Below are 23,512 nucleotides of genomic sequence, written 5' to 3'. Positions count from 1 at the left end.
GCACCATCGTGCCCAGGTGGGAGACACTTTCTGATCCAGGTGCTGCCAGCAGTGAGCTGGCCTTAGGCGAGACCCTTCCCATCTGGGGTCATCTGCCTGGGCTTTGTCCATCTGCAGGATGAGGGATCAGATAGGACATTTTCCTGGTTCTGGCAGGTCACCTCTCCTTATTCTGGGATGTGTGGGCCCTCCTCCAGGGAGGGCTGAGCTCAGCACAGGCAGAGGAAGGATCACAGAGAAGCTCCCCTCACCACTGTGCAGCTTGGGGCTGCTCCCCAGGAGGCAGGCGCTCCTCCAGGGATCCCCTGCTCTCTGGAATGCGTCGTGTCCCACATGAGGAAGATGGGGAGCAAGATGGAAAGAAAAGAGAACTGGAATCTGTTGAGTGAACAAAGGAAAAGACGAACGAATGAATGAAGTGTGCTGTGGAGGAAGCTTCAAGTCCACACCAAGGCTCCCCCCATTAACAGCTGTGGCCTTGGTCATGGAATGAGTCTCCCTGCCTGGGCTTTGTCCAGGGCACACTGGGAAAAGAAGAGGGGGAGGGGCATTGTTAGTTTATCCAGGCGCTCAGCAAATAGCGCCAGGGACCCAGGTTATTACAACAGAAGGGCGCCTCTGATTCTCTGGGAAACACCGTCAGCTCTTAAAGAGACACCAAACGGGTTACAGGACACAGATAAACAAAAATGACTTGTGCTGCACTTTGGAAGGCCAGTCTCGGGACTTTCGTTTCTGTTTTGCAGCCGGGTCTTCCACCCAGCTGGCTATGGCTTCAGTCAGTTCCCTGATCTGTCTTACTGAAGTCCAGGGTGGCAGCGGGTGGAGGTTTGAGAACTTACTCAGCACAGCACTGGGACCCCCGCCCCCCACCAAGGCGTCCCAAAGAAGCTGCACCTTCTGGGAATCTCTCTTGTGCAGTGGCCAGCATGGAGGATGGAGGATGGAGGTGGGGGGCAGACTCAGGGGAAGCCAGGTCCTTCCCCCACCTCCCCCCTGAGCATCTGGAGGCCCTTTCCCACCACGGGACTGTAACCCACCCACTCCCAGCAGTCAGTCCAGCCGGGGTGGAGGCCCTGGGAGGCAGGGCTGCTCTACTGTGAGGAGGCAACTGCTCTCACAGGACATGTTTCTTTCTCTGTTCTCACTGCCCTGGGCTGTCAGGCTTCCTAAAGCTCACAGCATCTAGCCCTCTGTTCCGGAAAAAATTTGACAGATGGCAGGATGTGGGAGGAGGACAGAAAGGACAGAGAGAGCTCTCCACCCTGGAAATCATTCCAAAGAAAGAATCCACACCCATCCTCGGATCTCCAATCCGGACCTTATACTTCTACATTGGAAAGTCCTTCCCAGAATCTAAATCCAGTCCCTTCTGCTGCATCTGAACCCAAGGAGAGACCAGTCCTGGGACATAGAAAAAGTGCAGTCTTATTCTCCCAGCTTCTGGCCGTTCTCCCCAACTTGCCGCCAGGTCAGTGGGGTTCAGAACTCAAATAATAGCAGTTGGGGGCTGGGGGCATAGCCCAGTAGGAGAACCCTTGCCTAGCATGGGCAAACCCCTGGGTTCCACCCCTAACACTGCAAACAAACCAACAGCCCCTGAACCCTGGTCCCCAGCAATTTCTGATTGTTTTGTCCTTGTGAAGTCCTCCCGATACTTTCTCTACCTTGTGTCCCATGCACACTTACCCAGCCCCACAAGGGACAGGCATTTACATGAAGCCCAGGCTAGGCCCAATCCAGAAACCAGCTCTTCCCAGCCAGCAGCCACCCAGGGCGAGCACATGGAAGCATGCAGCTGTGGCCTTGGGCCCCACCAGCCACTGCATCTTCTCAAGCCCCGCCCTCAGCTCCAGGGGTGGAGGGGCCCAGATGCACAGATGCAGCAACAGGTGGGAAGACACCCAGGCTCACCCAGGTGGATGCAGGCAAGGCTCAGGACCCTCTTCCCAGGGCAGCCGGCAGCAGGAGATGGCACAGTAGAGCCCTGGACTGTGGTGGGGACCGACTCCTTCCTCCTCCCAACACCGGACAATCAGAAAAAAAATGCTGTTTCCCTCCCTGAGGGTACAACTGCCAATACCTCAGGACAAGGACAAAGCCCAGTTCAGTGTCATCTTCTTAGCACTCCCACAGAGCCTGGCACACAGTAAGCACCCAAAACAATCATATAAAATGTTCAATCAGGATCAAAGAGGCAGTAAAAGAGGAGGAGAAAAAACAAAGAAAAAGCACCATGAATCAAAATCAGTTACAAACATGGCAGATATTAAGCCAACTATATCAACAATCCCTTTCCATGTGCATAAGGTAGGAGGGAGGGCAAGGGGAAGCCGGTCTGAGGCTTCTCCTTCATCTGAACAATATCCCTCTCATCAGGTAGAGGAGCCCCAGCCCAGCCCTCACAGATGAGGCACCTGCTATAGAATTCTAGAGAGTTCCATTTGAGATCCTGCCCTTTTGCCCAGCCCCAGGATCTCAAGCCATTTTATCAAGCAGTTAGCAAGAATCTAACCACACTTCTTCCTGCTGCAGGACCAGCCCCTCTCCTCATTGCCAGGGTGGGTGGTTCCATAGGGAGCAGCCTACCCAACACCTCTTCCTTCTCCTCCTAGTCCTTCTCCTCCTTCTTTCCTTTCTCGGAGGTACCCTGTCATTTGAACTGAGAGAATGGAACCGCGTGGTAGCTGCTGGCGGCATCCCAGAGCAGGGGCCTGGCAGGGCAATTTCTCTAAGGGCTGATCAATAAATTCATTTTCAGGCACTTCTTCCACTTCTGCACAGCCCCATAAATCACACCCACCTGCCGCGACCCTGGATGGGGGAATCTCACATTATGATGTGCGTGGGGGAGGAGGAAGCTTATTAAATCAGAGCTTTTTTTTTTCCATCCACCATTCACGAAAACTTCAAAGTGTCGTGCTCAGAGCTGGAAAAAGAAAACGCGGACAGCCAGCAGTAATGGGCCTTGGGGGACTCAAGCAGGACACGCGCCACAGCCACCAGAGAGGGCGGACACGTGAACAGTGGCAGCAGGGGACACAGGCCGAGGCTACCCTCCCCAGCGGATACAAACATCACAATCTGGGCCATTTGGAAGGCCCCAGCTTTCAAGTCGCACAAAGACCTGACCTTCCACGCTTCTCCCACCCGTCCCCGTCCTATGTGGCTGGCACCCACGGTCTCCAACATGGCACACTGGTGGGCCAGGGAGGCACGGCTCAGGGCAACAAAATACTGCCACCGGCTTTTGACTGGCAGAGATGGCCTGGGCATGACTCACACTGACGTGTCTGCAAATCACGTCGCCTCTAAGAATCTCAGTTTCCTCAGCTATAGAGCTGCTCTGGGCCCCACCCACCTCCCAGTGATTCCACGGGTACCACTGGCCGTGGCTTTTACACTGTCTCCCCTCCACTCTTCACCACCATCCTCAGACGAAGGTCTCCATCTCCTCTGCACAGAGGTACCTGGGGCCTTGCCCAAGCGCAGGCACCTAGGGGCTGGAGTTGGAGCCCAGCAACTGCAGCCCAGGCCAACCTCCTGTTGTATTTTTAGCTTGTCTCATGATCTTTATTTTATTTTAGTTTTATTGACAATGATTGTATATGGATATATATATATATATATAACCAGGGATTGAATTGAATTCAGGGGCGCTCAACCACTGAGCTCCATGCCCAGCCCTATTTTGTATTTTATTTAGAGTCAGGGTCTCACTGAGTTGCTTAGCACCTCATTTTTGCTGAGGCTGGCTTTGAACTTGCAATCCTCCTGCCTCAGCCTCCCAAACTGCTGGGATTATGCCACGGCATCCATCGACTGATCTTTGATATATGAATGCATTCTGCAACAAGCAAGTCTCTGCATTTGAAACTGTTCAAGTGAATCCTAAAGCAGGTGTTTTGTGTTCATGCATTGATGTTCCCAAGGGGCTGTGAGGAAGCTGAGGGTCCATTCCCCAGTGTCCTTTACGGCCTGAGTTTCCCAAACTCTAGTGTCCATATGAATCACCTTGGGTCCTTTAAAAATTCAGATTATGAGTCAACAAGCCTAGGAAGGGGTGGGGCTGGGATTCTGCAATTCCAACAAGCTCCTAGGAAATGCCAAGGCTGCTCGTCCTTGACCACACACACAGAGTAGCCAGATCCAGTGGCACACAGCCCAATATCTGCACAAAAGTAGCTCTCTCCACCCTTGTTTGGGGAGGAGGGTGAAGGAGGAAGCCCAGAAAAACAACGGCATTGTCCCGGATCGTGCAGGAAACAGGAACACAGCAGAGTCCCGCAGCGTCCATCACACATCCATCCATGTGACCTACTGCCCCAATGGAGAAATACCTCCCTGGAGCCCCCATCCATCGAGGGCTACTGAACCAGGGTCAGTTGGGTGAATTTGGGGTCACACGAAATGACCACGCAGACACGGGATACCTTTTTCTGGGCATCAGGATGGCTTTCCCGGCTCCTGGCCTCAAGCTCCCACAAAGATGAGGGGGGGTAAGAGAAAAACGAGAGGCTGGCGAGAGAGAGGGGGCGCGTTCTGAGGCTCGGCTTTTATTTCCCGGGGGAGCTAATCCATGGAACATTCTATCCATAAAAGGGCAAAAGGGTAGGATTACGAGAAACAGGTGGGTGTAATTCAACGCCATCGGGTACCGCCCACTCCCAGGCTGCACCTTTCCTATCCGAGCGGAGGTCAAGTCCGCTTGCGTTGCAATGGGTGCAATACCAGTCCAGGACCTCTTTACTCAGGACTTAAAGGTGTGTGCATAGCTCCTGTTCAGGGCAACCCCTCACACCTCCCCACATGGGGAGAGAGAGTCTGGGAGCTGGGCAGCAGAAGAGAGAGGGCCAAGAGGCTGCCCCCCAGCTCTAGAGTGCATATCTCAGTACCACTGGCAAAGCACTACCAAACCATGCTCCTGCTGGAGTCCCCATCAGCTCGCAAGGTGAGGAGGGCAGGTTGTGTGCTCCCCATTTCACAGGCAGGAGAATTGAGGCCCAAGGCTATGGCTTGTCTGGTTGTGTTTGAGCTAAGACTGAGCCCAGTCTCCCTCCTGTGGACATGGTGTCCCTGAGACCTGCGCTGCACCATCCCAAGACCCTGCTGGGCTGCCCCTTCAGCCCACCCCACCACTCAGCCCCGTGGGCCTCGTGGGATTATTTCTGTGAGGCTAGCAACACCTCCTGATTTAGCTTTTCCTGCACCTGTGACTGAGGCAGCTGTGTAAATGAGCACACGCAGGCTCTAGGGCTAGAAAGAAAGTAGGCAGGGCCTAAAAGAAACCAGGCAGCAGGCCAGGCCAGACTTCTCAGAAATCTCAGCCTTCTTTAGGGGCACCAATTTCTCTTGCTATCTGCAAGATTTTGTATGATTTTACTTTTGGCCTAGAAGATCCCTAAGGACAGGGGCTCTGGTTCTCCACAATCTGGAAAGCCCTGCGGACAGTGGCCTAGCACAAATAGCATCCACCTGGTTATGTGGCAGGGACACATTCAAATCTCAGTTTGGCTACTTACTAGTTGGGTAATGACTTTGAAATTACCTTATATCCCTGGTTCTCTATGGTTATATTTGTAATGGGGTGTTGACACCAGGCTTGCAGGACTAAGTAAAATTAGATATGCTACCAAAGAGGTCACCCAACGCTGCACCTGACATCAAGGAGCTACTCAACACACTAGTACTCCCTCTTCCGCAAGACCATAAGGCTTCCTTCCTAGAGACCCGCTGGTGCCAGCCTCAGGGCCCCCAGAGTTGCTGGAAGCAGCAACCTGCTTGAAGGGAGCAGTTACTGGAAGGGAGGTGTCCACCTGATATTTCGGAGGCAGGTGCCCCAGGCATTGTACCCAGAACAGTGGCAGACCACACTGTCATCTATTCCTAGGGCTTTCTGCACCTCCTGGCCCTACCAAAGTCACTTCCCCAAGGCCAGCCTACCAATGACAGGCTTGGCGTGCTGGATCAGGAACTCCCAAAGCCACACTGTCCACCCCAACCACAAGAGAGACAGACACACACCTGCACGCCACCACCCAGCCATCCCCTCCCTCCCACTGAACAGCAGGAAGAGGAAGGAACGAGCTCCGTGGTACTGGACGGAGATGATGGGTGACACGTCTGTTCTCACACACATTTCTCTCCATGATCCCATGAAGCAGATGTCATCGGTTCCATTGGGCAGATGTGGAAACTGAGGCTCCAAAAGAATGATCGAGTAATGGCAGAGCCAGGATCAGGGGACGAGGAGCTCAGCCAGCCCGAATCCACAGCCCATGTGTTGCCCCCGCCCCCAGATGCACTGCACCTCCCTCCCTCTGTCAGACCCTGCATGTCCCCATCATTAGATTCTGGCCAGCATCCACCCAGAGAAGTCATCCAGAGACAGTGAGTCCTGTTTACTGATGAGGATGCAGGTCCAGAGAAGGCAAGGCGGCCAGTCCCGGACCAGATTCAGGCCTCCTGGTTCCCAGCCGCAAGTCTCCCTGTACCAAGGAGAGAAGTGACCCTCCCCAGTTTGGGTGGGGGCTCCCTGTCTGTGATTCTCCTCACAGGGGTTTCTCTTGATCATTTTTCTTGGGGTCTTGACTGTGGGCTGAGGGCAGACCCAGCCACACGGCGACAGGACGTTCAGGGCCTAGGGAAGTTCCCCTCCCTGCAGGGCGGACTTCCTCCTCACACCCAGCCCCTACACAGAGGTCCCGGAGCTGCAGGGTCCTTGACAGCATAGTGCCAGCCTGCCCTGGCCACCACAGTGGCGCCCTCCCCACCCAGCAGTCTCCTGCTCCTGTGTGCAGGTCGCCGGGGCAGGACTGTCCTTCTGTAGGTCCCATGCTCACTGGTCGTGATGGCTCCTCTCCCTGCAGCTGGGAGCCGTCCACAGCTGCCACAGGTGGTGAGCAGCGTGGCACGCGAGGGAAGAGCTTTCTCCTCAAACACCGACTCCCCTGCCAAGCAGGCAGCGCCATCTGCTTCCGGACCCTCCCCTCCTATCTTCCCAGAAGAGCTCCTCTGTCTTTCAGGTCTCTCCTCCACTCACATGTCCCCAGTCCTGTGGCCCACATCAGCTCCTGCTGTCCCCTCAGTGCCAGGCCATCAGGCCAGCCCATAGGCAGTGCCTGGGCTGCAGGCCGGATTCATACCCCCCACCCCACCCCCAAACACACACCCCCCCAGAGCCAGTGCTGAACAGGGAGGCCATTCACCCTTCCTTCCTGTTCCCAGACAACTCTTAGTGGCAGGGATTGGAATTATGCCCATTGTATAAACACAGATCCAAGACCCAAGGAGGTGAGTGATTTACCCAAGGTCGCCCAGCAAGTGTTGAAGTCAAGGCTCAAATACAGGTTCTTTCATTCAATCACGCAGTTATTCATTCGCCAATTCTGGTCACACTCAGCAGCGTTACCGTTAGCGAGTTGTTAAACCTCCCTGGGCCTCAGATTTATGTGTGGAAACGGGGATATGTTATACTATTCATATAAAATACTTCTAGTGCCTCTTCATAAAATTGTGCAAGGACTGAAACAAGACCATTCATGCAAGTGTTCTGCACGGGCCCAGCAAGTCCTGGGTGCTGAGAGCCACCCTATATCACTCAGGGATTCACTGAATACCAAACGCACTAAGCAACCGACTGGATTCGGAGATGAATAGCTCACATGGCTCACAGGTCAGCTCAGTTTGAGAGAGGCATGTTTTTTTTCTTGTTCGTTTTGTTTTGTTTCTGGTACTGGAGATGGAACCCAGGTGTGCTCTACCCCTGAGCTATATCCCCAGCCCTTTTATTTTACGCTGGGACAGGATCTTGCTAAATTGCCCAGGCTGAGTTTAAACTTGCAATCCTCCTGCCTCAGCCTCTCGAGAGTAGCTGGGATTACAGGCGTGCACCACTGTCCCTGGCAGGAAGAGCTGTGTTAAAGAGGAGCACAGGGAGGAGTGGGAACTTCAAGACAAACCAGGAGGGCTTCCTAGAGGAGGCGCATGTTCAAGAAGGAGGAGGAATTAGACTTTTCTCATTCTTCTCAACTCCAAGGCCTGGATAGGCTAAGAAGTGGCTGGCCAGGGGACAGGGAAGTGAGCCTGGATCACAGGTAGAAGGAGGCGTGGGACTGAGCATCCGACTGGCCTGTGTGCCTCCTGCTAGCACCTGTCAGTCTCCTCTATTAGACTTAGGGCCTGGGCCCTTGAGGACAGGACTGGAGTCATCAGAAGTACTCATGGACTTGGACATGCAAACTGTGTCTCTGTGTCAGGGAGGAGGGTGAGCGCTGGGTGGGCACAAGCAAATTGGCTTGGCAGGGACTCTTGTTGGGACCCTGGAAATGAGGGAGCAAGTTACTGGGTGGGCAGAGAAGTGGGTGAACAGCTGAACAGGCGGCCTAGAAGCCTAGAGTTACTCTTTGACATAAAACCAACAGCAGTAGCCCCCTGCACATGCATGTGTGCACTCTCACATACGCTCACGTGAGCCTGTGTGAACACACACCTGGGAGTAGTCAGAGGTGGGGGTGATGGTGGGGCTTCATACCTGCACACCCCTTGCTCCCAGACTGCAGTCAGCCCTGGGGGCCGACAGTGCCCTGCACCCTGTCTGCCTTGCTGTATCACAGTCCCTAATGCGGGGGTGGGGCACTGTTGTTTATAGGGGACCATTGGCAGGTGTGTCTGTGGAGCCCAGCCAGTCCCCAAACACACTGAATGATTTCCTGCCCAAGACAAGTTAGAGCTGCCAGACCCCAAGGGAGCGCTTGCTTCAGCAACCTCAGAGGCCCGCACCCATAGAAGCTGCCCAGGATAAGTTCCTGGGGGCACGAGGGCACCGGGGAGGGCAGAGGACCCTCACCACCCTTTGCCTCATACAAACAGTCATCATGGGATGACAGGGGACGGGGAAGCTGAGCTGGGGACCAGGAGGCCAGGATCCTCACCCTCTAGCTGGCTGGGTGAGCCTGGGGAGCCCTTCGCCTTCTGTACTCCAACCTCTAACTCACAGGGACATGTTCACCGAGTGGCCTTTCGTCACCTGCCCTTGCCTCGTGTGGGCAAATGTGAAGACCCAACTGACTTTCCGACCTGGCCCCATTCTTCCCCTCTACTACCTCCCTCCTCCAGATGAGCCTCTTCTCCTTCCTGCATTAATTAAGATACTTACTAAGTGCCAGCCAGGTATGTGTTAACCGCTGGCCCTGGTGAGCAGGACAGTGGGACGGACCCCACCCAGCCTTCTAGTGCACGCAACCTTGTTTTGACACTGACCTGAACCCAGGGGGATCACAACAGCCACATAACGTTGAGTCACAGAACATCAAATGGTAAATAAAAAATAAGCTTTGCATTATTTAACAATAGTAAGGGCCCCTGTACTGAGCGCCTACTATGCACTAGCCCCTGGACATCATCATCTCTAAGCTTCACCGCAGGCCGAGGAAAGGAAGTATTAAGAAACCTATTTTACGGAAGAGGAAATGGAAGCACACAGTGCTAAGTAACTTATCCGAGAGAACACAGCTCTAAGTGCCTGAAGTAGGATTTTGCTGCAGGTCTGTCTGTCTGGAGAGACTGCTCTTACTCCTCATGTCACTTAGACACCCTCGTAAGACAGGGGGAGGGAGATGCTTTTTCTGGAAGGCAGATCATTAAAAATATCTGAGTACAGGAGTTTTCTTAAACAGACCTTCCTCTCTCCTGTCCCCAGGAGGATCTCTGGGGAGCTACTGGTCCTGCCTGCCAGAGCCCTGGGTTCCATGGGGACAGAGAAAGGGCTGGGAAGCCGCTCTTGGCCAGGGGCGGGGAGCTGAGAACTGGGAGCCAGGAGGCAGTGAGAGCAGGCGGTGCCCACGCCACTGCTGCCAACTGCACTGCAAAGCTCTCTGCTCCACAAGGCAAAGGAGGTGGTTTCTGTGTGAAAGGGCTGCTTACAAGGAGGCCGGAGTGACAGGGACACAGCGTGTCCCCAGGCCAGGCTTGGGGTCCCCATGCTGCCTGCCATGCCGTTGGGATGGACTAGGGCCGGTGTTCCAGCTGCCTGCTTAGTGCCAGACCACCCTCTCTGCTACACTAGCAGAAACTTGGCCACTCAGTGTCCCATGGCAGCTGTGAGGGGACCTTGATTGCTGGGAGGGACAACCACTGTACAGGGGTCAACACAACCCCCAACGCAGGCCATCAGGTGGGTTCCAGGGACAGGAGGAAATGAGGCACACTGTCCAGGACTGGGCTACTGAGGATGAGTGGAGGCTTGGGTTAGGGAGTGGGCCCTCGCTGTCCCAGAAACCACTGTCTCCCAGGCTGATTGGAGCCCCTCAGAGGGCAGGACCCCCAACTCTGCAGTCTCCTTTGTTTGGTGGAGCCCAGAGTCACACATCCTGACCTCCCACCCCAGTCTAAGGAAGCCAATGGCCTCCTGAGAAGTGAGGGGGAGGAGAGCAGATGGAACAGCTGGAGGTGCCCAGGAAGGTTGCTGGAGGTTGGAAGGACACTGTCCTTGAGACCATGTGAGGCAGGAGGGGTCCATCTGCCCGACCCCGCAGGAGAAGGAAGGAAGACGACCGCCAGTGACCCTGCCGTCACCTCACCTCCATTGTGAACCTCACAGGTTCCAAATCTCTCAATTTCTTCTTCCTTCCCCATCTCCAGAAATGGCACCATCCTCCACCAGGGGCCGTCCCACTAACCAGAGAGTCACCTGTGAGTCCTTCCCTGCTCCGCACAGCCAGTGCATTCATTCCCAGCTGGCTCTCACTCTACCACGTATGAAACCTTGCCTGTCCTCTCCATCTCTGTCACTCGCTACTGCCCCCCCCCCCTGCTGCCCCAGTCCCAACTCACCTCCCTCTGGTCCTCTCCTAGCCGCTGCGGTCAGTCCTCACACACGGGCAGGCTGATCTTCTCATGCGAATGCGGTGAATTACCCTGATTGATTTTTTTTCAAATGTGAAGTCACTCTTGCATACACGGAAGAGCCATTTTGGTGGTGATATATTATCATTTTTATATCACTTGATTTAATTTGCTAATATTTTGTTAAGGAATTTTGGCCTTTTTAAAATGTAATTTGAATTATGACATTCCCTGCTTAAACCACTCAGAGGCTTCAGTACACTTAGAATAAAATCTAAACTCTTCACCATGAACCACATGGCCTACAAGGCCCTACCTAAGCCCTGAGCCCTTATGGGTCCCTCCGGATGTCAACAGAGGGTTTTGGAGACACCAGCAAAGAACTGACACAGAGAATACCAAGGTGGTTTCCTCCCTCAAATTCTTCCCAAATGATAATTGTGCCTACCTGCTTGTTGACAGGTCTATTTACTGTCTCTTAACTAGTCTTTAAGTTCCATGAATGCAGGGACCAAAGCCAACTTCTAGACCATGATAAGATACCTAACGGCAGCAGGAATCTGGTACTTCTGAACCGACAAAGGATGGACGAGCCCCCTGCCCTCTCCACGCCTGCACCTGCATAGTTGAACATGGCCGGTGATAAACACACAGCCGTGTGGCTGAGTCTCACTTCCAACTCACCGCTGTGAGCTTCAGGTGGGCCCTTCATGCTGCGCCCAATTAGAGTAGATGTCCCGAGACTAGTCACTCCCCACTTCCTACAGAATTATTTCACACTTGCTCCTCCCCCCAATACCTCCTTCGGCACCCTCCCTCTCAGCTGATGACCCTGCTTCCCTCTTCACTGAGGAAGCCACAACAGTCAGAAGAGAACTTCACCTCCAGCATCTGCACCTCGACTTATGCACACAGAAGAGCCTCTGGGGTCCATCCAAGGCCAACCCCACCATGTACACCTTAGCTCCCCACCCTGCTAGGTTACACGTCACTCTAGAAATTCTCTATTGCTCCATCATTAGTGTTCCACTGTCCTCTGGATATTTCAGCCAGCACACAAACATATGAAACACTCTTCTATCTTTAAAAAAAAAAACAAAACACAAAGAAAAATGCTTGCTCCCCACTGGTCCTGACTGCCACTGCCCTGATACTTGGCTCTCTACAACGAAGTTCCTTGAGACAGTCATCTAAACCAGTGGCCTTCAATCTATTCCTCATCTCTCCTGAACCTTCTCCAATCAGACTTTGTGGCCCTCACACGCATTGACATTGACATTGCCCTTATCTAAGTCACTCATGGCCTGGCCTCCCTCAGTGGTACCTCTGAGTCCTCATCTCACTTCCCTGTTGGTGGCATTGGAAATAGCTGAGTTCTCACGCCATTTTGATGTACTTTCTGCACTTGGCTTCCAGGACCACACTTGTCTCTGGGGTTTCCTCCTACATCTGGGGTTCGTCTTCAATGTGTTGGGGCATCCTCTTCCTGCCAACTTCTCAATGCCTGGTCCTTGGTTCTCTTCTTCATCTGTACTGTGTCTCTTTGGGGATCTCACCCAGCCTTGTGAATTTCAACCCCAGGTACATGTTAGTGGCTCTTGCATTTATATCCCCCAGCCCAGGCCTCTCTCCTGAATTCTCTCCTCCTATATCCCACTGTCTGCTCAACACACCACTAAGGGATCTGTGAGACTCCAAGTGCAACATAGCTAAGTCTGAACTCCTTTGCTTGCTTCCCAAACCTGCACCATCTGCAGCCTTTCTCATCTTGGATGATGCCAACTCCATCCTCCCAGTTGCTTCAGATTGAAAGTGGTCACGTTGACTCTTCTTTCTCATATTCAATCTATAGGTTCGTTCCCACATCCAAGCCAGAAGCAAAGTCTCTGGCTCTTTCTTCAAAATAGATCCAGCATTTAAACAAATCATAGTGCATTCATATGCTGAATTCTAGCAGGAGTGGGGTGGAGAAGCCTGCTGTTTCACATAACAGGGATGAGTCTCAGCCCTAAATTTGGGCTTCAGGAGCCAGACACAGAAGGGTACCTGCTGCTCAATTCCATTTATAAATGTTCATAACAGGCAAAATCGATCTATGGGAATAAATGTCAGAATAGTGCCTACCCTTTGGAGAGCGCTGACTGAAAGGGGCACAAGGGACCCTTTTGGGTATAGAATATATTGTAAGTATTAATCCAGTGGTGGCTATATAGGTATATCCATATAACAAAAAATCATTGAGCTACACACTTAAGATGTATGTACATTTACATTACTGCATGAAAATCTCACTTCAATAAAAAGGTAAAATTTAAAAATTCACATCCAGAATTAACCACTTACTACCACCTCCTCTGCCATGATTCAGATTCAAGCCCCCATTGTCTGTAGTGGCTGTAATGGCTCCTCGCTGGTCTCCTGCTTGCTCCTCTGCCCTGAGCATGTTCTTAGCAGAGCAGCAATCCTCTAAAACCTAGGGCAGACCCTGCCCCTTCTCTGCTCTAAGCCTTGCCATGGCTCCCATTTCCCTCGTAATAAAAGCCCACGCCCTTCCAGAGGCCTCCAGGTCGTATGTGGGCCAACCAATGGCTCATTATCTTCAGCCACTCTCCTCTTTTATCACCCCATTCCAGAGGCACAGGACTCCATGCTGGTCACCGAACACTTCAAGTACATTCCTACCCTAGGGCCTTTGTTCTAGCTATCTCTCCCGCCAGGCACATTCTCCTGATGTCCGCATGGCCTATGCCCTCACCTTCCAGGTTTTGCTCAAATGGTACCTTCTCCATGGAGCCTCCCTGACCATCCTATTTAAAGTGGCAACCCTTTCTCCCCCCTGGCCTTGCACTCCCAATCCCATTTTCCCTGCTCTTCTTGCCTGTTTCAATACCCCAACCTTCTAGCATTCTACATAATTTAAGCATTGTGTTTATTATTTGGCATCTGTCCCCCAGCCCGTGACAAGGCAGGCTCCACGAGGATCTGTTTTGTTAAGGAATGACTCCCAAGGATCCATACCAGTGCCCAGCACATATGTGGCACTCAAAAAAATACTTTTCAAATGAATGAACAAATAGATCTGTCTACAATAGGTCTTGGGTGGGGATAAGCGAAGGTGATCAGTTACCCTCTTTTCCCAAAAGGCAGAGAAATTCTGGAGCAGGTAGCAGGAAGACAGTCCCCAAGAGCCTCTCCCTCGTGACTTGGGCTTTAGATAGTGAATGTGGATTGGGGTTCAGCACTGCAACCTGCCAGGTACCAGTCTCCTACGTCCCCTACTCCTACCACAGGCGGGCCAGGAAGGTCTCCTTGGCCACCTTGGTCTGCAGACATCCATAATCTCTATAGTGGCTAAGAGCTCACAGAGGTAGCGACTAAACCAGGCTGTGAATCTCCCTTACCAGGCCATGCCAGGCACATGAAATAGATAAATGGGCGTCACTAGTCCCCAGCCCCATACCTCTTTTCCTACTATAGAAAAGTTGTCAAGGCATGGGGCAAGACAGAGAAGGTGCCTCACCTCTTCTCCTTCAGGGTTAGGGAAGCCCATCTCCTTGCCCACCTTCAAATCAGTGTTTCTAAGAAGACACAAGTGCCAAGGCCCACCTTCCCGCCTCCTATTCCTTCCCCTTCTCCACCCCCACTCTCCATCCTTTCAACTGGCAACCTCTCCTGGGCTTGAGTTAACAAGGCCAAGGTTGAAGGAGTGATTCATGCAGCCCAAGGAGAGGTGGTGTGTGCTTCAACCTCCTTTGTCTCTGCTCCATACATCTGTGCCCCTGCCAAATGGGGTCAACCAAGAACTGGCCCTCCAGTCTGGAGGCTGCTCTCCTCAAGAAGAGGCCAAGGCCTCAGGGAACAGAGAGCAGGCAATAAGGGCCAGATCTTGGACCTGCTCTGCCCTGTCCTCCCCAGCCCCGAAGGGCAGCTGGGGTGAAAAACATCAAGTGCCCCTCAGGGATTTGCAGTGTGGAGGGTGTGGGCAAGGAATTGGGGTGATGGGGTGAAAGGAATTGGGAAACAGTCTCAAAAGAACATCCTCAGAGAGCCTGTGCTGTGTACCAGGAGGCACAAACCACCGTGCTTGACCTTGACTCTGACCCCACAAACAATGGGAATCATCAAAGTGTTTTTGGTAATAATAATAATAATAATAATAATAATAATCAATGATAACAATCTAAATAGCCACCAATTTAAGAATGAATAAATACAATATTCAAATATTCATTTGTTCCAGAAATGTTTGTAGTTTCTGCACCAGGCATGGGGGATACATGGGTATGTAAGCAGACTTGGCCTTGGCTCTGTGGGCCTTATGAAGCCCAGAAACTCCCTGGGCCATGAGTAACATGGAAGGAGTAAACCACGGAAGGAATAAACCCAATCCCAGCATCTAACAGAAAATGAATCTGGTCAGAGAGAGGTGAGGGAAGGATTCCCTAGAGAGGAGCTATTTCAGACGAGATCTAAAAGATAAGTAATCATACAATCCAGTGTTATATCATCATAAAGTCCTTAAAAATAATTTTAATTGACACAAGGAAATGGTAAGTGAATGAAAAGGGATATAAAGCCATTTTTTAATGTTTTTATTTTTGAAACAGGGTCTCATTGAGTTGTTTAGGGCCTTGCTAAGTTGCTGAAGCTGGCTTTCAACTCATAGTCCTACTGCCTCAGCCTCCCAAGCTGCTGGGATTACAGGCATGTACCACCACGCCTGGCTTATAAAACCATTTTTAGATAGATTCTGTCAATACGTAAAAGTAATGTATCTATATCTACATTCATGTGTGTGGAAAATTTTCTGGAACATCAAAATGTTAACAGTAGTTCTCTGTAGGTGGCAGATTGCTGGTGATTTTATCATCCCTGTTCTTTCTATACTTCTCATTATCCACACGGATTGCTTTTATGCTCAGAAACAAACATCAAATGTCAGGGTGCAGCCCCTATGACCCACGGGTAGAAGGAGGTTTCCAGAGCGTCTTGGCCATTTCTCTGCTTCCAAGCAGCTGACACCTGGCCAGGTTGCCCCTTAGGCTCTCAGAGACTTTCCATAAGCCATCTGATGCGTGGGGGAAGGGATCCAGATGATTCCACAGCACCTGTGCTCCTAGGCATAACCCACCCGAAGAATACCCCAATTCAGAGAAAAAAATGGCCTTTTAAATCACAAAGTGAACAGTTAATGGTGGTGGCACAAGCCTATAATATAATCCCAGATACTTGAGAGACTGAGGCAGGATGGTAAGTTCAATGCCAGCCTGGGCAACTTAGGGAGACCCTGTCTCAAAATTAAAAAATAAAAAGGACTGAGAGTGTAGCTCAGTGGTAAAACTCCCATGGGTTCAATCCCCAGTGCCATCATCATCATCATCATCATCATCATCATCACAAAGTGACTTCCCTCCATCACATTCCCCCTCCAAGCCTAAGGCTGATTTGCAGATCTCACTCATTTTTCTTTCTGTACCTCCAGCAGCTTGTGATTTCTCTTCCTGCTCTAGCCTCTTACATCACAGGTAGGAGGACAAGAGTCTGGATTGGGAGGAGGCAAGAGCTCCCACTCTCCCTGGGGAGCGGTTTCCTCGTCAGTCTGCAAGTGTGAGGGGTTGGGCTCCAGGGCTTTCTCCGCCGTTGTTTCATCTCAGACACTCTAGGCCTATGACTAATACATCCTTAGACAGAGGATCTAGAGACAGTCTATCTCTCCTGGAAGCAGATGGAGACCTCAGAGCAACTGGGACCCAGAGGCCATAGATACCTGCTGGGGTGCAATGGCATATGAGGCACTTTAGTTGCCAAGAAATCCCGGGCTAAATTGGTGCCTAAGAGCAAACACACCCTCATCTACCAGATTTCTTTCCTTGCCCAAACTCAGCCCAGCAAGCCCAGCCTCCCTGATTCCCTGCCTCCCAGTTGGGAAGGCTTCCAGCTATGGACAGAAGCAAGGTTGCCAGGGGTTCAACTGCCCACTGGAGTGAAGGTGGAGAAGGAGGAGGAGCTGAATGTGGGCTGAGCAGAGTGCAGAGACCATAGGCAAAAGTCAGTGGAAAAAAAATCACCCCACAGACAGCTTGGGGGAAGCTCATCCATAAATCCTTCAGCTTCTGGGGCTGATGCAAGATAACTGAGGCTGAAGGTTAAAGGCATCTGTAGATAGGTCTGGGTTCAAGCCTGCCTCTGCTCCTCTGCTGTTTGTCTGGGCAAACCGCTGAACCTCCAGAGCTTCAGACCTCAGTTCATCTACAGGATTGTCTATTGAATGGGGATAACAATAAACTCCACTCCTGAGAGACGACGAACATCAAATGGGATAGAACATATAAAGACAGCATTATGCCTCACTAGGAGCTGCAAACACAATAAAAAGCCCTCCCAGGATCCCAAGCAGCACTGGCAAGAATCAGGATAAGGAAGAACCCACAAAGTTAAGAGTCAAAAGGAGCTTAGTGACCTTGAATCCAATCCCTTCATTTAACATATTGCAGGAAAGAGGTTGAATAATTTGTCCAAGGTTGCACTTCTAACTGGTAACAGCAAGGTTCAAACTCAAGTCTGACTGAGTCCAAACAGCCACCATCCCTTCACTTTACTCCAACCCATCTAGTCATGGGCAGCCTTTGCTAGGGTCTCTTTCTCACTGAGAAGGCTTTGGTCAGGGAGGTCCCTGGAGTAGGCACCACATTGCCACAGAATGCCACCAAGAAATCTCTAGGTGAGAAAATAATGAATGATGAAGATTCCCTAGAAGTAGGAGTGAGGGGAATAAGGTATCGATTACCAAACATATGGAGGCGCTATACAAATAACATGTAAAGCACATGCAAATGACCACAGGTTATTGATGATTCAACAACTCAAACTTTTTTTTTTTTTTGTATTTGTAAATGGAGCTCACACCACATGATGTGAATCTCTCTTCTCCCCTGGCTTTCTGCCAAGTGGAAGAAAATAAGATTTGTGGCTGACTGACCAACCCATGCCCTGCTCCGGAAGAACCCACCGACTCCTGTACCCAGATGATCCAGACATGCCCACCTGTGCCTGGCAGGATTATTTCTTAGTGCCCAAGGCCACATCTACTTTTGACTGACATGTCAGGGCAGGGAGCAGGATGCCTGGGGATCTCTGGTTGAGAGGGGTCTCACAGACCTGGCAGCTTACTGACTCCAGCTGCCCAGAGGGGAGCAGAGCACACTGTATGTTCTACACAACACCTGGGCAGTGTCAGGCAAAGATCTAGAGTAGGCCAACACCACTGCCAGGAGCTCTGCTTGCTCCCCATGGGATAGGGCACTCCCAGGCACTGCTGGTGAACAGCAGTGGAAGAGCCACGCTGAGCTGGGGGGGCAGCTATGGTCAGGCCCTGAGATAGAATGGGGGGCAGACCTAATCCACAGCAAGACAGCTACAGGTTAGATACCTGAGAGGCTTGCTTGAGGCTCACCTGAATGTGTTCTGGAAACAGACAATTCAACCACCATTTATGAAATGTCTGCCAGGGGCTAGACACTGAGCTGGGTGGACATTCTGGACAATTCATAGAAGCAGACAAGACGTTGTCACTGCCAGGGTCACTGCCCTAGAGACACCAGTGATTCACCAGGGGAGAAGAAAGAGGTATAGATATAAGGTAACAGTACTTTCACACCTCCTTGGAAGAGTGTGTGTGTGTGTGTGTGTGTGTGTGTTGCTGCATAAGAGTACGAGAATTTGGGGTAGGGAGACAGGGCTTTCCTATCCAGTCCCACTTTGAGCCACCTATTCATAATGATAATAAAACTACTAACATAAACCTTCCATTTATGGCTTGCATATAATATGTCAGGCATAGTACTAAGGGTTTGCTTGTTTGGTTTTGCTTTTGTTTTGCAGTGTTGTGATCAAACCCTGGGCCTTGAGCCTGCTAGACAAACATACTACCACTAAGCTACATCCCCAGTCTCGAGTGATTTATATGTATGAGTTCATATTATTCCCATAATGTAGCAGTAGGTACTATTATTAATGTCCCCTCTTGTAGATGAGGAAATTAAAGTTTAAAGAGGTTAAATTAGCGACTTTCTCAAGGTCACAGAGGCAGACATTTATAGCAAGGATTCAAGCCCAGACCTGTGTTAGATTCTATGCATATCCATGTCTCAGCCCTCAGAAGACAGCCCTGCAAGACCCCAAGCTCTAAAGCAATAGCAGCTATCCCCTAAAAGAACACAGCCATCCCCAGGCCCAGCCCCACAGGGCAAGCAGGGCACATTCTACAGTCCGTGACATCTGTCACATCAGGACAGGGCCTTTGATCTGCCTTGGCACCCACACAGCAGACAGAATTGAGGAATGGCCTTTCTACATCTGCAAACATTTCCTAATGCACCACACTTAGTTATAACAGTCGGGCTGCAAGGGTCAGCCCATCTAACGTCCAGCGTCATCTGGACAGGCCCCACAGAGACTGAACTCATGGGGCCTTGGGGCTGCATTCCTGTCTCCCCTGAGCAGCAGTCTTTACCCCACCTTCCTGGAGAAAACTGGTGATGGTGAGGGAGGTAGAGAGGGCAGAGAGATTGGTATCATGGTGCTGGGCATGGAGGCAGGAGGGCAGGAGGGCAAGATGATTGGATCAAGTCCCCAGCCTGCTTCCCCTTTCCCAGCTCCTGCCCTACCTCCCTTATAGGACCATGGTGAGAACAGGAAAAAAAAAAAAAAAAAAGTAGCACAAAAAAGAGGCTTGGAAAAGTTAAACGTGTACAATGTGACCAGAGGGAGCACGGTGAGTGCCCAAGCCTGCCCAGGCAAGTTGCCAAGTGAGACCAGAGGCCCCATGTCCCAGATATGAGCGTCTAGGAAGCTACGCTGGGGACAGCAGGTGCCGGAGATGGCCAGAGTTTCCCATTAGAAAAGGAATCTATTGGTTACAAGAATGTAAAGAGGGGGCAAGCACACAAGGGTACCCTAGCAAGGCCAGTTCCTGGCAGAGTGCCCAGGCACTTGCTGGCACTTGGTGGCCCAGGCACTGCCTGGTGACGAGATTATGGTCTGGCAGGCCTGGGTAGGGAGACCCAATGTAGATTGGACACCCACACTGAGGACTGCTACCATCAGGCTCCCCACTCTGCAGCCTGGAAGCAGCACAAGGGCCTCTGCTGTAACCAACAGAGAGAGAGAGAGAGAGAGAGAGAGAGAGAGACAGTTTTGCAGCAGAACAGGAGGAACATTAGGAGCAGGCGCTGGCATTTTCCCCTCCTCCTGCCCGCAATAGAGATCCCATTAGTGGGAGTTGGACAGAGGTAATCAGACTGCTGGGTTCAGCAGGACAGCCCCAGAGGGTGGAGCCGGCTGGCACAGAGACACCTGGAGAATGTGAAAGCTGAAGAATGCCTTCAGGGAGACAGCCTGGGTCTGGTTGGAGAAGCAGCAACACAGCTGGCCCTAGTGTGCCCCTCTCACACATCCTCACCCCCACCTTAGCTTTGAGCTTTCCTCTTCTTTTTCCCCAGGACTGGTGTAATTCAACTAGTACCCCCACCCCCAGCACTCACTGCTGCCCTGTCTTGGTGTACCCTCCAAATCCTCCATCTCCGTTTCAAGTCTGACGGGCAGCCTTGGGTTCCCTGGCTGCAGTATCTTCCATACTGGGATCCTGGGCACTATCAGGTTAACAATTCTCCAGCCATCCAACCCCTTCGTGCTTCTCCAACCACAGCTCAGCCTAACACCATGGCACAGAACACAGAAAGGCAGAGTGAGAGCTGGGGTGCAATGACCCAGAGAATACCTGCCTTGCTTGGGATCTTATGTTCTACCTTTCATCCTCTCTAGATGGCCCTCAAGCCAGGCAGATGGGGTGCTGCTGCCAGTACCTTTCACTGCTGTGAACTCACCGGAGAGGGATCTTGACACGGAGGTAACGGTCCACAGCAATTGCCAGCAGAGCCAGAATGGAACTCTGGGTGAGGATGAGGACAGGACAGGCCACCATGAGGCAGGTGTGGAAGTAAGTCTGTGGCCCAATGTTGATGAGGATGGCCAGTGGGATAACCAAGGCACCCACTGCCACATCAGCCACCGCCAGAGACACGATGAAGCAGAAGGTGGCATCCCGCAACGCCTGGTTCACCTTCACTGCCCAGATCACCAGCACATTCCCCGGCACGGACACAAGAGCAATGAGCACCTCGATTCCGATGTAGGCGGCCTGGAAGGCCGAGATGGAGTGCGGCATGGCCGGCACAGGCTGGGCACATCAGCAGACAGGCACCACAGGGCACGAGGCAGGCACCTGTAATCAGGAAGCCTGGGGTGGGGAGGCCCGCCTAGAGGAGGAGGGGAGCCAGGCAGCCCCGCAACTCCCACTGCCCCGCAGAGATGCGCCCTACTTGGCACATCCAGTGCCTGTTCGGGCTGGCCAATGTACCCAGGCCCTTTTATGCCTAGCCTTTGTCCCCTCCCTTTATCATCCCCAGAGGTTCTATTCAGCAACTTAAAATAGCAGCGCTCTCTCTGCCACTGGCTTTTGTATCAGGTGTGAGAGCTCCCAGCACACGCACTCCGCCCGGGTCCCCCTGCCCGCTCTGCCCACCCCTGTCCACAGAACAGGATGCGGGGAGCTCACCATCCTGCCTGCTGGCCAGCAGGGGGTCCCAGAGGTGGTGCCCAAAGTTCCCGGCACGCCGTGCCCCCTAGAGTTCCGGGGCCGCGCCAGGCAGGGCTGGGCTCTGGGCACCGCGCGGCAGCTCATCGTCCTCCGGCTCCCGCCGCAGCGCTCCCAGCCCGGCCTTTCAAGCAATCACATGGTGCGGCAGAGGCTGGCCCCGGGCGCTTTTAAAGAGGTAGTGCCCCTGTTTCGCACCTGGGACTGGGGTGGCAGGCGTGGGGCTGAGGGACTGAGGCCAGGACCGTGCCCGAGCGCGGGCTCCCGACTTCCTAGCGCGCACGCACATCTGCCTGCGGCCACCCACCTGAGATATTGCCAGTGCCCGTTCTTAGCATTCTCCTGGTCCTGCTCCAGCTCTGCCGGGAACCCGTGCCCACCGCCTGCCCCAAGGGGGCATTCCAGGCGCTTCATTCAGCCCTCTCCTAGACCCTCACTTGGAAGCCTCAGGGACGAACTGAAGCACAGACTTACCCAAGGTCACACCAGAGCTGACAGAGCTCCCGCCCACCTGAACTCTGCTGTCCAAGTGTCCCCACACCTCTACGCCTTCAGCAGCCACTCGCTCCAGGAATGCCCGGAGAATCCAGGGCTGGCCTGTTAGGTCCAGGGGGATGGGAGCGAGGGGGGACTCGATTGGGGCGCCGGCGCCTCCTTCGCCCCCGGCGCGGGAGCTGAGTGACAATCGGGCTCCGCACACCGGAGGGGGCGGGGGCGGCGGCGGCACCCGCGGGCCCCTCCCTCCGTCTCCTCCCCCACCCCCTCCTCTAAACAAAGAATGTGATTCTATGTGAGAAAAGCTGGGAAAACCTGAGTTTTTCGAAGGGTCTGATATGGGAACGCAGTCTCGGGACCGGACCGAAAGACCACTCGCTTCTTTCTCAATGCGACACGCTGGGAGCCCTAGTCCTGTCTCCAGAGACCCCTCCATCCCTCCCAGCGCAACATCTCACCTGCAGGGCTCCAGAATGCCCCTCCACCCCAACCCCCCGCCCGGCCATGGGTTGGCAGCCCTGGCACTCTCCCCTAATCCTCAAACTGCTCTCCCAGTTAAACCAGTCTCTGCTTATTCTTAGGAACTCACATCCTCCTGCACACATTACTCCGAAGACTCTGTACTGAGTCACTAAATTCCTTTCTCATCCATCTTTCAGAGCCTATTAGCAATTACCATTTTGCAGATGAGGATGCTGAGGCTCAGGAAAGTGACCTGGCTTTCCAAGAGCATCCCTGCCGGGGTCACCCACTCCATGCTGCATTTCTTTCCTCCTCTTCCCTCTTCAGAGCACAACACCTAAGCCATAAGATATCTAGTGCAGTCCCCTGGTATTTACAGATAAAGAAGCAGGCTCAGGAATGGAGGGGACTTCCAAAAGGTCACAAGACAAATCCTAAGATGACCAGCGTAAAAAAACTCAGGATCCTGGTTCCCCACTCTGCTCTCTCCACTGTCCCTGCCACCTCTTGCCAGTCCCAGTTTAGGTAGCCCATTGGTGCTGTCTAATACCTAACCAGGCAAACCCTCGCTCATCATGGTGCCCTGCAGAGATTCAAAACTCCAAAATCCTTGTTTGTGCACATTGGTAAGGGACCCTAAGAGGGTGGGAGTACAGCTGGAGGTTCCCAGTGCCACACTGCCCCAATGTGGGACCTCAGGATGCCAAGAGAGGCATTCTGACCAGATGAGGGTGAGCCAGCTGTTTCTGCTGGGGGTTGTGGTGGATCGCAGTGAGGACCTGGGTGGGCTGAGACCTGGGCGTCTGGGAGGAGGGAGCAAACATAATTGAATCTTCCTTGGAGGCAGAAGAAGCCCAATGTGGAAAAGACAACTTTCACTTCAGCCTTCAGGGGGAGCAAGGAATCTGTGCCTCAGATAACAAAACTGCAGTATTCCCCAGAGTCTGGCTGGAGAAGGCTCCCCTCCAGATTCCCTCACACTGCTAACCCAGGCCAGCCCACCCCCACCACTACCCAGAAGCACAGGCTTCTGCACCCACCCGTGCCTCTCAAACC

General features: G+C 52.6%; 1 protein-coding gene across 4 annotated transcripts in view; it reads right to left on the bottom strand.

The window, feature by feature from the left end:
• The window catches only part of Adora1 (adenosine A1 receptor), a 31,915-nt gene extending 9,737 nt beyond the window's left edge, over nucleotides 1–22,178 (bottom strand). Inside the window, exons 1-2 of one of the 4 annotated variants that reach the window (XM_048809722.1) lie at nucleotides 21,974–22,178; nucleotides 20,730–21,127 (exon numbers count right to left, since the gene is read on the bottom strand). In XM_048809722.1, the coding sequence (XP_048665679.1) occupies nucleotides 20,730–21,070 (341 nt within the window). In that variant the 5' untranslated portion in view covers nucleotides 21,071–21,127; nucleotides 21,974–22,178. Of the gene's footprint in view, nucleotides 1–2,589; nucleotides 2,673–4,433; nucleotides 4,463–20,729; nucleotides 21,128–21,460; nucleotides 21,742–21,973 lie in introns of those variants that run through there. The other 3 variants (XM_015483865.1, XM_015483867.2, XM_048809723.1) reach the window with 3 other exon arrangements.
• Nucleotides 22,179–23,512: the final 1,334 nt, after the last annotated feature.

Source organism: Marmota marmota, unplaced genomic scaffold (assembly GCF_001458135.2).
Source record: "Marmota marmota marmota unplaced genomic scaffold, marMar, whole genome shotgun sequence".
Lineage (NCBI taxonomy): Eukaryota > Metazoa > Chordata > Mammalia > Rodentia > Sciuridae > Marmota > Marmota marmota.
The sequence above is the reverse complement of the archived record's forward strand: the minus strand, read 5'-3'. Positions and strand labels throughout refer to the sequence as shown.